This window comes from Ursus arctos, unplaced genomic scaffold (genome assembly GCF_023065955.2).
Source record: "Ursus arctos isolate Adak ecotype North America unplaced genomic scaffold, UrsArc2.0 scaffold_37, whole genome shotgun sequence".
NCBI classification, from domain to species: Eukaryota; Metazoa; Chordata; class Mammalia; order Carnivora; family Ursidae; genus Ursus; species Ursus arctos.
In genome coordinates, this window is record NW_026623053.1 from 25,355,866 (window position 1) to 25,368,869 (window position 13,004).

At 35.3% G+C, this 13,004-nt stretch overlaps 1 protein-coding gene across 2 annotated transcripts in view; it reads right to left on the reverse strand.

Moving 5' to 3' along the window:
* Positions 1–13,004, reverse strand: part of MDGA2 (MAM domain containing glycosylphosphatidylinositol anchor 2) — a 788,346-nt gene that overhangs the window by 34,105 nt on the left and 741,237 nt on the right. For both annotated transcript variants that reach the window (XR_008957193.1, XM_026513664.4), the window contains exons 13-14: positions 6,486–6,641; positions 5,638–5,796 (exon numbers count right to left, since the gene is read on the reverse strand). Coding sequence is in view for 1 of the 2 variants with exons in the window: in XM_026513664.4 (XP_026369449.1) it covers positions 5,638–5,796; positions 6,486–6,641 (315 nt within the window). In the remaining variant the exon portion in view is untranslated. The remainder of the gene's footprint in view (positions 1–5,637; positions 5,797–6,485; positions 6,642–13,004) is intronic.

Sequence of the window (13,004 nt, forward strand, 5' to 3'; positions counted from 1 at the left end):
GAAATATCTAGTTACATTATTATTTTTAAAAATCTATTAAGCCTTTGTTGTTTTAGAGGATCAAACAGAGAGCAATCATGGTCACTGCTCTCAAGTAGTTTACAGTCTAGCAGAGGTCAGGGTGACAAATATTATGATAGAGATGTGTACCAGGTGTTATAGGAACAAAAGGAACAAGAGGATGGGGAGAAATTTCAGCAGATGTCCTTGAGTTAGCTTCTGAAAGAATATGAGTTACTTAGATGATTTAAGAAGGGGAAAAGTACTTATTCTATCATATGATTTAAAAAATATTCATACGCTTACTAAGTATTTATATAGTGGGCAAGTACATATTTACATTTTCAGGGCACCATGTGATGGGGAGAGACCTTGTTTCATGTAGTTCAGCAGAACAAAGAGCCTTGAAAAAGATAGCTCAATCTGGGGAACTTCATGTATGGCTGGTATAGACTATGCAGCTGCCCTAAGGAGAAGCCAGAAGGGCATGTATCCTTGAGGTCCTTATGTTACTGCTTCAGAGAATGATCTTTACCCCAGAAACTACGGGCCCAAGAGACAGCAAGGAAGTCAGTTAGCAGGGGAATCCAGTAATATACCCAAGAAGTGATTGGCATTGAAACTGAACATTATATCCTAAAACACATTTCAAGACACTGAGGACTGATACCCTGATCTCCACCAGCTTCAACTCCCTCTACATCACTGATCAGTCTCTGCTTCCATTTACCACTCTCCTGAAACCGTCTACTCTTTGAACATGCAAGAGCTGCATTTATTTTACAGGAAAAAAAAAAAAAAAAGATAATGTTAAAAAGGCAACTTCCAAGTCGGCTTGCTATTCTTGCATCTAGGAATGTATTTTTCGATACATTCTTCATTCTTTTCTTCCCACCTCCGTGGAAGTGACATTAATTCCTCTCTTCAACGCTAATTCTCCTACTAGAACTCGCAGTTCCCATCTCTTCAAGAAACTTGCTTCGCTTTGACTTTTGAATCTAAAAACTTACCTATTATTTTTTTCCTCTTAAAATAGGTACATCCATAACCCCGCATCTCTCTCCTTGATCACTTCTTTCCCACCCTCAAGATTCATGAGAGAACAGATCCTATTATTGGACTCCTTTTCTTTGCTTTCCATCTGTTCAATAGTGAAATTAGCTTTCTAGAGCCACTTTATTGAACCACACTTATCAAGTTCAATGAATGTATTCATAAGTGCCTTTTGTATTTTTATCTTTAATTTCCTGGTATGATATGCTGATGCTTATATCTCACATTCTTTCTAGAAATAAATGAAGTGCATTTTTTTTTACTGAATTTAATAAGCTTTTGTCATAGCAAATGACTTCATATGAAGTTCAATTCCTCCCAAGAACATTAGAAATCCAGCTGATTAATCATGAATCAAAATGCCTACTAGTAACTACAGGATTGCTGAAATAATCTTATACTATTATCAATAGTTAGATATTGTATCATGTATATATAAATCAACAACTTAAGGGTGACATATTGTAGTTTTCATTTCTTTTTTTCTTCAATCAACTTTGATGAAATATTTAAGAAGAAATTGTACCAGTGTGACAAATAAACGCTAAGATGCCTCCCAACGATTTCCACCTCTTAGCCTTAACACTCTTGTGTAATTTCCTCCCAGTAAGTGTAGGTTGGAATTATTAGCTCAGTTATAAGAAACAGCATAAGGCAGAAGTTAAAAGCCTTGGGCATCTATTTGCTCTCTCTCATGGATAGCTTGCTTTGGAGGAGGTCTGCTGCCATGCCATGAGACAGTCCCACAGAGATGTCCGTATGCCGAGGAACTAACTGAGAGAGCTGAGAGGAATTCAACAGCCAGCAAGAAATCAATGTCCTTAGTCTGACACTGTGATGGAGTGAGGCCTGCCAAAAAACAAGTGAGCAGGCTTAAAAGTATATCGTCCCTAAGTCAAGTCTTCAAATTTGAGGGCAGTCATGCCTGACAGCTTGCAACCTCGTGGGAGACCTTGAGCTACGGACACCCAGCTAAGCCATACTTAGATTCCTGACCCACAGACACTGAGAGGTGAATGCTTGTTGTTTCTAGCCACACAGTGTTGTGGAAACTTTTTGCATAGCAATCGATAAGTAATACAACATATTTGACTTTATTGCAAAGAGAAATCTCTTTTCTAAGTAATGCATAACTGATTGCCCATTTTTGTATTAAAAAATTAGAACTCTTCTGAATGATATATTGAGCATGAGTCATAGTTTAAACAGCAAAGATTATGTATGGTTATCCAAAAAGGAATAACTGCAATGAGGCTATTAGAAATTCAGAACAAATCATTTTTGAATCTGGATTTCCAAGAGAATGAATCAAACTAAGAATGTTATTTGTAAAACTAGTAACTATAAATGCCTCCAGGTTTCCAGATAAATGAGTGTCTTAGAATAACATTTGCAATGAGGGAAGGTCTCAGCTATAGGCAACCTCTCCCTACTGAGGTCATTCATCCAGTCCTCACTGATGAGCCAGTGTCTGGAACAGGCATTCTGCCTAGATTTTAGTGCAGCATGAACATGTCCTGCGGAGAGGGACTCAAGTGACGGGTCTGCTACCAACAAACTTCGACCATATGATGAAACAGGAAAATGGCAGAGGCATCAAAGTGGCAAATGTATGAGCACATGGAAGAAATGGAGAACTGCCTTCTTCCTGAAACAATCCAAATAAAACTGGCAGAGGTCAGCTGGACATTTGTTGACAATAAAGAGGATAAGAATAACAAGCGTGAAGTTAAAAGTATATTAAAATTATCTTGGATCTCAACATAAACATGCAGAAGTTTTGAGAGGGGGCTAGCCTCATAAAAACAGAAACTGCATATTTTACTCATTAAAGTACTTCCTTGATCTTGGAATTGTTTATTTAAACCAACTTACAATAGGCCTGTTCCAAGGTAAACTGGAAGGAGAGAAAGGAAGTCTAAGAAATCTATTCGAAATAAAGAATAAGTAAAACATACGCCATCAGCTACTGGGAAAAATTAGAGTCGAGCCAATCCTACCTTTGTAATAAGATCGTAATCTCACAATACAGGAGATGGTTTGGCATGGGTGTGGAGATTTCTTTCCATAGGTTAGGCCACAGTGAACCTATGAGTACTGTCATAACTTTCTGCTTTCCCAGTCCATATTCTGTTTCTCAATGATTTTACCCACTCCGAGAAGATCTGTTTTCCCAAATCAAAAATCTCATCATGCACATTGTCTGCACAAAATCTGTAATGTCTCCCCCGACCACTGAATGAGCTAAACTTTGAAGACACTCCAGTAAATCTCCCTGCCGAGTGGAGAAGCAGGCAAACCCTGCGTCCACTTCCCAGATGGGTATTATGGCTTCGCTATTTGTCATTATGACATCACGGCAAGTAAAGTGAAGTAAAATTCTCTGTATCAGTTTCCTTATCTGTGAAACAGGATAATGATTTTAAGGAGCACAAATGTTTATTGTAAAAATTAAACGAAAGAATCCATGAGGTGATAGGACTAGTGACCTGGTCCATAAACATCGGCTGTTACTTGACTGCTGCTATTATTGCTGCTATTTGAGATTCAAAGCAGCCTAAGGTGGTGAGTGTCTACCATCTGAGAGATGTTATACATGTTCTCTCAGTAAACTTGAACTACAGATTTCTGAAATAGGAATTATTATTCCCATTCACAGATGAGGAGACCACGATCCAGACATTTTAAGTGAATTCTCCAAATTCCTACAGTGACTAAGGGCTACAGCGAGTTCCCGCCGGGTTTCCTGACTTCGTGTTAAGGGTACCGTTGACTGCATAAGCTTGTCCTTCCAGCTTGGTCACCCAGTGCTCCACTGTGAAAAACACGGGCTCAGTGCTGGCGGTGAGTTTACGCCCCAGCATGACCAGGTACTTGCAATTCGTACACACGCTCTGAGGTTCAGTGTTCTCTACCGTAAAAGATGAACAGCGACGCCCATTTTTATGAACTGATTAAGGGGATTGCTTCACTTAAATCGTGCAGTAGCTGGAATAGATCATGTGCACAATTTTATTAGTTTATGTAATTATATAGTTATATTTTTAGTTTTATTCATTTATATCAAAACACTTACTGTCCTCCTAACGGCCCACATTTTACTTCCTCGCTATCAGTGCCTTAATCTTCCCTGGGCTTATCTCTGTTTATTGAAAATGTACCCTTCTTTCATAGAGAAACATTTTCCTTTGTCCCTGAGCACTGCCTTATTCTTCAGCGACATACAGATCCACAGTCCCTGGTCCAAGCTTTGTGGGTTAGATGGTTCACCACTCAGAATTCTGTCTTGTTTTAGAAACGTAAAGGAATGTGTATCTCATCTATTATGTGACAGTCTCTGGAAGGATCTGGAACAGAATCTCAGAATTAAACACAGTAATGTTTTTGCTGCAAATAGTATAAATGTTCACACTTATATGGATAAATAAAGACTGTAAATAAGTTCATATAAGTTCAGATCACATATTCTAAGGCATGGGGATCAGGCTGGCATGTACTGCCAAATACCTAAGCTAAAAAATTTTGTGTTCAGTTTTTTCGATTTTAGAATCGTACATAAAGAATTGTAGACCCATATGTGATCTCTCCCCATCCCCTGCAGGAGTTTCAACAGGTTCTTTTCCCTTTTCTTTTCTTTTCTTTTCTTTCTTTCTTTCTTTCTTTCTTTCTTTCTTTCTTTCTTTCTCTTTTTCTTTTCTTCCTTCCTTCCTTCCTTCCTTCCTTCCTTCCTTTTTTTTGACTTTATTTATTTATTTGAGAGAGAGAGAGAGCACATGGGGGGAGAGACAGAGAGCGCACACAGGCATGTGTGCCAGAAAGGGGGAAGGGCAGAGGGAGCAGCAGACTCCCCACAGAGCAGGGAGCTCCATGTGGAACTCATCCCAGGACCTTGGGATCATGACCTGAGGCGAGGGCAGATGCTTAACGGACTAAGCCACCCAGGCACCCCTGCTAGGTTCTTTCTAAAGATTATGCAGTATTCTATCCAGCATGATTATGTATTTACTCATCTCAGCCTCCATTGCTGTACAAGGGTCCCTAAGGGCAAGGAGTGTGTCTTCATCTTTGCATGCTCTTCAGGACTGAGGATGTTCTTAAATCTTACTAGGTATGGTAGGCATACTTTATGAACAAGAAAGTATCATATCAGTATTCCAATTATGTAGACAAAGCTAAAAGTATTTGTCTTCCAAATATGGCAGTATTCCTTTTCATGGCCATTAATACACGGTGAGTCATTATTCACACAAATTTCTTTGAAAAGAAGCAGCAGCCTAAGTTATACTGGTATTAATCTCACAGTAAGATCGTAAAGAATTTAACCCATTGATGGTTTGCCTGAATTAGGATTCTAGAAGGGGTAGGTGATGCTCCAAAAGTTCAAATTCTAACCTAAAATTTGGAAATTAGAACATGATAGGGGAATGTTCTTAGCATCTTATTTCGCAGTTTGAAGGTAAGGCATTTAAAAGTCAATGATGATATTCTTTGACTAAAACTGATTTCATGCTGTGTGCTTGTGAACCTTTTTCTTCTTAGTTATAATTTACTCTAGAATAAACATAATAATTCTCGCCATCTTACCTATATGTTGTCCATACATGTGATAAAAGAAGCTGAAACAATACGCAGTGTTCGTGGGGCCATAAGGGTTTTTAGGAGCTATGCTGAAAACAGGGCTGAGAAGTCGGGCCTTTTCGCCTTCCAATCTGGGTCGAGATGTCTCAATGTACATATAAAAACCTTTAAAAAGATAATATAACATGTTTAAATACATTAGTATTAGGTGACATGAAATTTGAAACACTGAGAAGTTTTAGAGTTTTTATATGAAGTAAATCACAGAGTCACAGAATTCTGATCTCATTTATGAACTATTTATAAGTGTGATATAAAGAATAAATAAATGATCTACATAATTAAAGATAACATTGCTTCAGTGTAAAAAACTTTAGATAAAATTGGAATTTTACACTTGAATTCTTTAAAAAAAATCTCTCAACTACATGTGTCAGTGAGTTCTGAGAGAAAATTTGTGTCTACAAACTTTGGAAATACCTGAATTATTGGTACTGTACATTAAAAATGTAATGTCTTTTTTTTTAAAGATTTTATTTATTTATTTGACAGAGATAGAGACAGCCAGCGAGAGAGGGAACACAAGCAGGGGGAGTGGGAGAGGAAGAAGCAGGCTCATAGTGGAGGAGCCTGATGTGGGGCTCGATCCGAGAACGCTGGGATCACGCCCTGAGTTGAAGGCAGACGCTCAACCGCTGTGCCACCCAGGCGCCCCTAAAAATGTAACGTTTTATCCCATAATCTCCAAATCTATAGCTAAGCATTCTGGTGCATGTTATATAAATGGCATTAATTTCTCGAAGTCCAAGGCTGGAGTACGACTGCTATAAACACAACATTTCATACCCTCCTACCTTCTTTGGAGCCACTACGATCAGCATTAGGTCCCGTGTTTGGAGTGTATTTTGTATTTCTTGTTGCAGTACTTTGCTTTGTCCAGTCAAAATTATCTGTATCATCTTGGGTGAACAAACAAATGTTACCATCTTCAAATCCACAGTGAAATTCCCCTGTTAACCAATTTTAATTAAAGTAATTAATATTAATTAAATTAACATGAACACTGCAATATTCTTTAAAATATTTTTAAAACATTACACAGCAATCGTAACGCAAGACTGCCAGGTGGCACCAGAACCATCCTAGTGCGCAAGATGATGACTAAACAGAAAATGATTTCAGTTTTAACAAAAAAGAAAAATAATCTCGATATATACATCAGTCTCTTGGTTTAATAACTTAAACCCAAACCATCTTCCTCTGAAATATCCAAATAATTGAAATTAAAGAATAGAATTCACACTTGAATTATGGAAGATGACTTTTCCCAACTTTCATTTTTCGAGTCTAGAAATAATCCAAACAAAACAGAACTGTCAATTACAAAATGAGCCTTATTAATTTACCTGACAACACGTTAAAGCTGTATACCTTGAGGCTATAATCTTTTACACCATGTCTGGAGATGCTTTCAATGTATACCCACTTGCAGAAATGGAAGTTTACTTAGGGAAAGATAATGGCAAAATATTTTAAAAAGTAGTTATCTTTAAATTTTTTTTTGAATGTGTATTTGGCAGATGGTTGAAATTCACTAGAAATAAAGTAATGAAAGGTCTTTATGAAGACTGTGGAAGGACTGGGATTTTTTGTATGCCTGCCACATGCTGCGTTCAGACCCAACAAAATTGTAATGAGAGTAAGAATAATATTTCTAGGTATCAAAGGGTTTTCTTACTGGGATGTAGCCTGCTTGAAATATAGGTGTAAATAAAGAAGATAATAATGTCAACCTGACACAAGACATGAACAGATAATTCTCCAAAGACATCCAAATGGCCAACAGACACATAAAAAGATGTTCAACATCACTGATCATCAGGGAAATGCAAATCAAAACCACAATGAGATATCACACAATGAGATGGCAGTTAAAAAAAAAAAAAAAAAGCATTACCAAGTATGTGGAAAAACTAGAACCCTTATACACTGTCATGGGAATGTAAAATGGTATAGCCAGTAAGGAAAACAGTACGAAGTTCCTCAAAAATTAAAATAGAACTACTGGGGGCACCTGGGTGGTTCAGTTAGTTAAGTGTCCAAGTCTTGATCTCAGGGTTGTGAGTTCAAGTCCCACGTTAGGCTACACGCTAGGCATGGAGCCTACTTAAAAAAAAAAAAAAAAAAAAAAAAAAAAAAAAAAAAAAAAAAAAAGTAGAACCACTGTGTAATCCAGCAATCTTATTTCTGGGTGTCTGTCCAAAAAATTGAAACCATTATCTCAAGGAGATAGTTGCACTCTTATGTTCACTGCAGCATATTTCACAATAGCCAAAATATGGAAGCAAGCTAAGTGCCCATCGGTGGAGGAATGGATAAAGAAGACATACATACAATGGAATATTATTCAGCCTTAGAGAAGAAGAAAATCTTGCCATATGTGACAACATTGATGAACCTGGAGGACATTATACTAAGGAAATTATATTAAGCCAGTCCTAGAAGAATTAAGCTGCATGATTACACTTACGAGGTATCTAAAATATCCAAATACATAGAAGCAGAAAGTAGAATGGTGGTTTTCAGGGGCTGGGGGAAGATGGAAATGGAGAGACATTGGTTAAAAGGTAGAAACTTTCAGTTCTGCAAGATGAGTCAGTTCTAGAGATCCGCCGTAGAACTTTATGCTGGGCTAACGATGCTGTATTGTGTATGTTATTAAGAAGGTAGAACTCACATTAAGTGTTCTAATCACAATTTAAAAAAGGAAGAGAGAAGGAAGGAAAAAGGGAAGGAAGGAAGGAAGGAAGGAAGGAAGGAAGGAAGGAAGGAAGGAAGGAAGGAAGTTAGGAAGGAAAGTAGGAAGAAAACCACTGACATATATACACAAAAATAAAACAGAAGGCTTTTCCTTTGAATTTAAGGAATACGTTTTTGCTTTGTTTTTGTTTTCAGATTAAAGACTCACTGTACCTCTTTGTGTTTATTTATATTCCGTATTATTAATAGGAATATTTACAGGGAGTATAAGCATTTAGCGAATTCTAAATCAGTACATTTCTGGATAAGCAATATTCCATATAAAATATTCTTCAGCACATACTTATGCCATAGATCTATCTTGTACTAAAGAAAACAGGACTGCTTGATACTATCAACTGAGATCTAATGTTGGTGACAGCAGTGTAGCTGTACGCATGGATACATTTCTTTAAATATCTTTTAGGCACAGCAGGAGATTCCCTTAGCTGCTACTTTGGGTCATGGTAAAGCAATGCTTGACTTTAAATGTTTTCAGTTGTTTAATTACATATTGTATATACACAAAGTAAATGTCAAAAAACAAATGTAAAAATTCAAGGATTTGTTTATAAATCTGCGGCCAAATCTTACTTTTTATGTCATTTAAAAGTATATATAATGAATTTTATAAGACCATTTAAACATATCTTTTGCGTAAGTTAGCTTTGTTTGAAAAAAACTTGCCTACAAAAAAACCGAGTTTTTAAAACTGAAAATTGAATTCTCTGATAGAGAAATTAAGCAACAATACAGCTATGAGAACCAAGACATGTCCATAATTTTAGATATACCTAATTTTTTATCATAATTTGGTTATTTTACAGATGACATAAATTGTTTACAATAAATTTGAAGGAGGCTTAAGACTTTAATAATTCACAGTGGTCAAAGATACATAAGTCATCTCCATAGTTCTTCATTACTTCTGTAGACATTCATTTTTACAGTGAAGAAATCTATTACTGGAAAGATTTTATAAAAAGTAGGAAGATAAAGGTGGAAAAAACTCACCATTTTGGACCATAAAAATCTTATGATTATCCTGTCATTATATGTAGAATAATTATGCAAAGGCTATCACTAAAAAAACTATTGAAATAAGTAATATCTTGATAGTGAAAATGCATCAGTCTGTAAAAACTTATCAAAAGTCTATGTAATATTAAATATTAAAAGATCTCATAAAATAGGAAAGTAATGCAGTCCAAGATTTTCACAAAGATATGTAACTGAAGACTGACTTGATCTTGAATTTTTTACTGGTTTTCTAACTATAACATAATCTTGGTAGTTTCAGGAGCTACATGGAAATAAAGGAATATATTTGAAATATTCTGCATTTTATGGTCTCCCAAATTGTGCTTTATTTACCCCAATTCTTCTCAATATGGTGAAGAAAGAATAAAACTTGGGGATAAGCAGCCTGATGCCTAATTGTCCTCTAGCCCAATGACTCCCTCTTGTACCCGCCTACCCTGTTTATTTTAAAATTTTTTTTAGCTTTACTGAAATATAATTGACAAACAAAAATTATATATATTTAAGATATATACAGTTTGATGTTTTGATATACATTTTGAAATGATCACACTGAAGCAAATTAATATATTCATCACTTCACAAATCACATAATTACCCTTATCTCTCTCCCTCCCTCCCTTCCTTCCTTCATTTTGGAGGTGAGAATGCTTACGATCTACCCTCTTAGCAAATTTCAAGTATACAATATTGTTAGGCATAGTCACCATGCTGTACATTAGATCTCCAGAACTCACTCAACTAACATAACTCAAAGTGTATACCCATTGACCAACATCTTCCCATTTCCCCCTCCCTCTTGCTCCTGGCAGCTGCCATTTTACACTCTGGATATGAGTTTGACTATTTTAGATGCCATGGAAATTAGATTATACAGCCTCTGTCCTTCTGTGTCTGGCTTATTTCACTTAGCATAATAAACCAAATTCATCCATGTTGTCTCAAATGGCAGGACAGCCTTTTTAAAAGCTAATATTCTGCATTTTCTTCCATGAATCCACTGATGGATGTTTAGATTATTTCCGTTTCTTGGCTATTGTGAGTAATGCTGCAATGAACTTGGCATTACAGGTATTTCATCAAGATTGAGCTTTATATAACCTTTGGATATTTACCCAGAAGTGAGACTGCCGGATCATTTGGTAATTCTCTCTTTAATTTTTGAAGAACCTCCATACTGTTTTCTATAATGGCTGTAGCAACTTACATTCCTACTGATAATGTGCAATGGTTGATTAAAGAGACTGTCCCTTCCCTATTGTGTGTTCTTGGCACTCTTGCCGAAAATCAGTTGACTGTAAATTCATGGATTTATTTGTGAGCTTTCTATTGTGTTCTGTCGGTCTAAATGACAGTTTTTATGCCAGTACCACACTCCCTTGATTACTGTAGATTTGTGATATATTTTAAAATCAGGAAGTGTGATGCCTCCAGCTTTATTTTTATATTACATTAGCTATTTGCGATCTTTTGTAGTTCTGTATGAATTTTAAGATTGTTTTTTCTATTTATGTAAAGAATGTCATTGGTATTTTGATAGGGATTGCACTGAATTAGTATATTGCTTGGGGAAGTATGGATATTCTAACAATATTAATTCTTCTAATCCATGAACATGGAGTGTCTTTCCATTTACCTGTCTTCTCTAATTTCCTTCAACAATGTGTTATAATTTTTATTGTAGAAGTCTTTCACTTCTTTGGTTAAGTTATTCCTAAGTATTCTAGTCTTTTTGTTGTTATTTTGAATGGGACTGTTTTCTTAATTTCCTTTTAGGATAGTTCATTGTGAATGTACAGAAATGTCACTGTTTTTTTGTACATTAATTTTGTGTCATCTCACTTTAATCTGTTTATTAGTTCTAACTTTGGAATGATATTTTAGAGTTGGCTATTATGGTAAACTTTCTTTTCAGTTTTAAGTAGTTTCCTAGAGATAGTGAGATGGTCACACATATGTATTATTTATATTATTATATTATACATATTAATATTTACATGTATGTATATTTCATATATACATATATGTGTATATATTTATATATATAACCATCTTGTACTTAATATAAACCAATATAAATATATATGTGTATAAATATATATAAATATATTTATACACATATATATAAACCATCTTGTACTTAATATAAACCAAAAAAAGTCCAAAATTTTTTTCCAAAAGTTCTGAATTTTAACAATTTGGACTTCAAAACCTAAATCAGACCAAATACACTTTTCAAAAATTTTAAAACCTCTTTACAGTAGAAAATTTCAACTACATTGCTAAGATACTTGAGAGACCTCAGAATTCATTTCAATCTGATTTCAATATTTTCGTTTTCTTTTCAATTAACACAGTCCAGTCACAGACTAAACTTCAGGTTTGGTCCAAGGGTACCCTTCCTGAGGAAATCAGCAATGAATGAGAAGGACAACTGACACTGCTGGTGTTTCCTGGAGCTTGTAGGATGTGGTTCTTTTGACAACTAATCATCCTTCCTTTCAGTTCAAAATTTCAATCAAAAGAGTTTTTTAAAAAACTATAAAGAGGGGCACCTGGGTGGTTCAGTCAGTTAAGTGTCTGCCTTTGGCTCAGGTCATGGTCCCAGGGTCCTGGGATGGAGCCCCATCCGGGGATCCCTGCTCAGCGAGGAGCCTGCTTCTCTCTCTGCCTCTGCCTGCTGCTCCCCTGCTTGTGCGCTCACTCTCTCTGACAAATAAATAAATAAAATCCTTAAAGAAAACACCCCTATAAACAAAAGGACTTTCTCTTTTAAATTTAAAAAGTAATTATTTTGAGTCTAATGAATCATACTAGGACAAAATTTCATGGACTTACTCTATATAGATATATTGGAAGTAGATACTTAGGATATGTCAGTTCACTTAAAGACGACATAAGTTGTTAAAATGCAAGAGGATTTAAGATTAGTTTGATTTGCTGCCAATATATGTCTCATATCACATGTATTATATTAAATATAATATATATTCCAATATATTCCTACAATCATTTTTTTCTATAAAGATGTTTTGGATAAACCATAATTTATAAGTAAGCCAACATATATTCAAAAGATTTTTAAACTTTATTATCTAGACAATAATCTTTTATGGAAGAAATATTACTAAATGGTATTATAAGAATTCATTACACGTAACTATAAATAACCTAAGAAGCAAGATTTGGCAGCATTTTCTTCATTTTAAGAAATCACTTAGCATCCTATCAGAAGTACTTAATGTTTTTAATTTCATTTTTTCCTCATTGACTTTTTTTTTTTTGAACTGCTTAATTTTCACTTTCTCTTCAACTTCATTAATAACATTACTGGGAAAACATGTTTTAATGCAATGTGGAGGATAAATAGTAAGCATATTGTAACTAATTGAACTATTGTAGCAAAATTATAGAAACAAAAACCAAGTTTGCCTGAGGTTGGGATGCAAACAGGTTTAACTACAAGGCAGCAATACAAAAATTTTATAGAGATGATGGAACTTGTGGTGATGGTTTCATAACTGTATGAATTG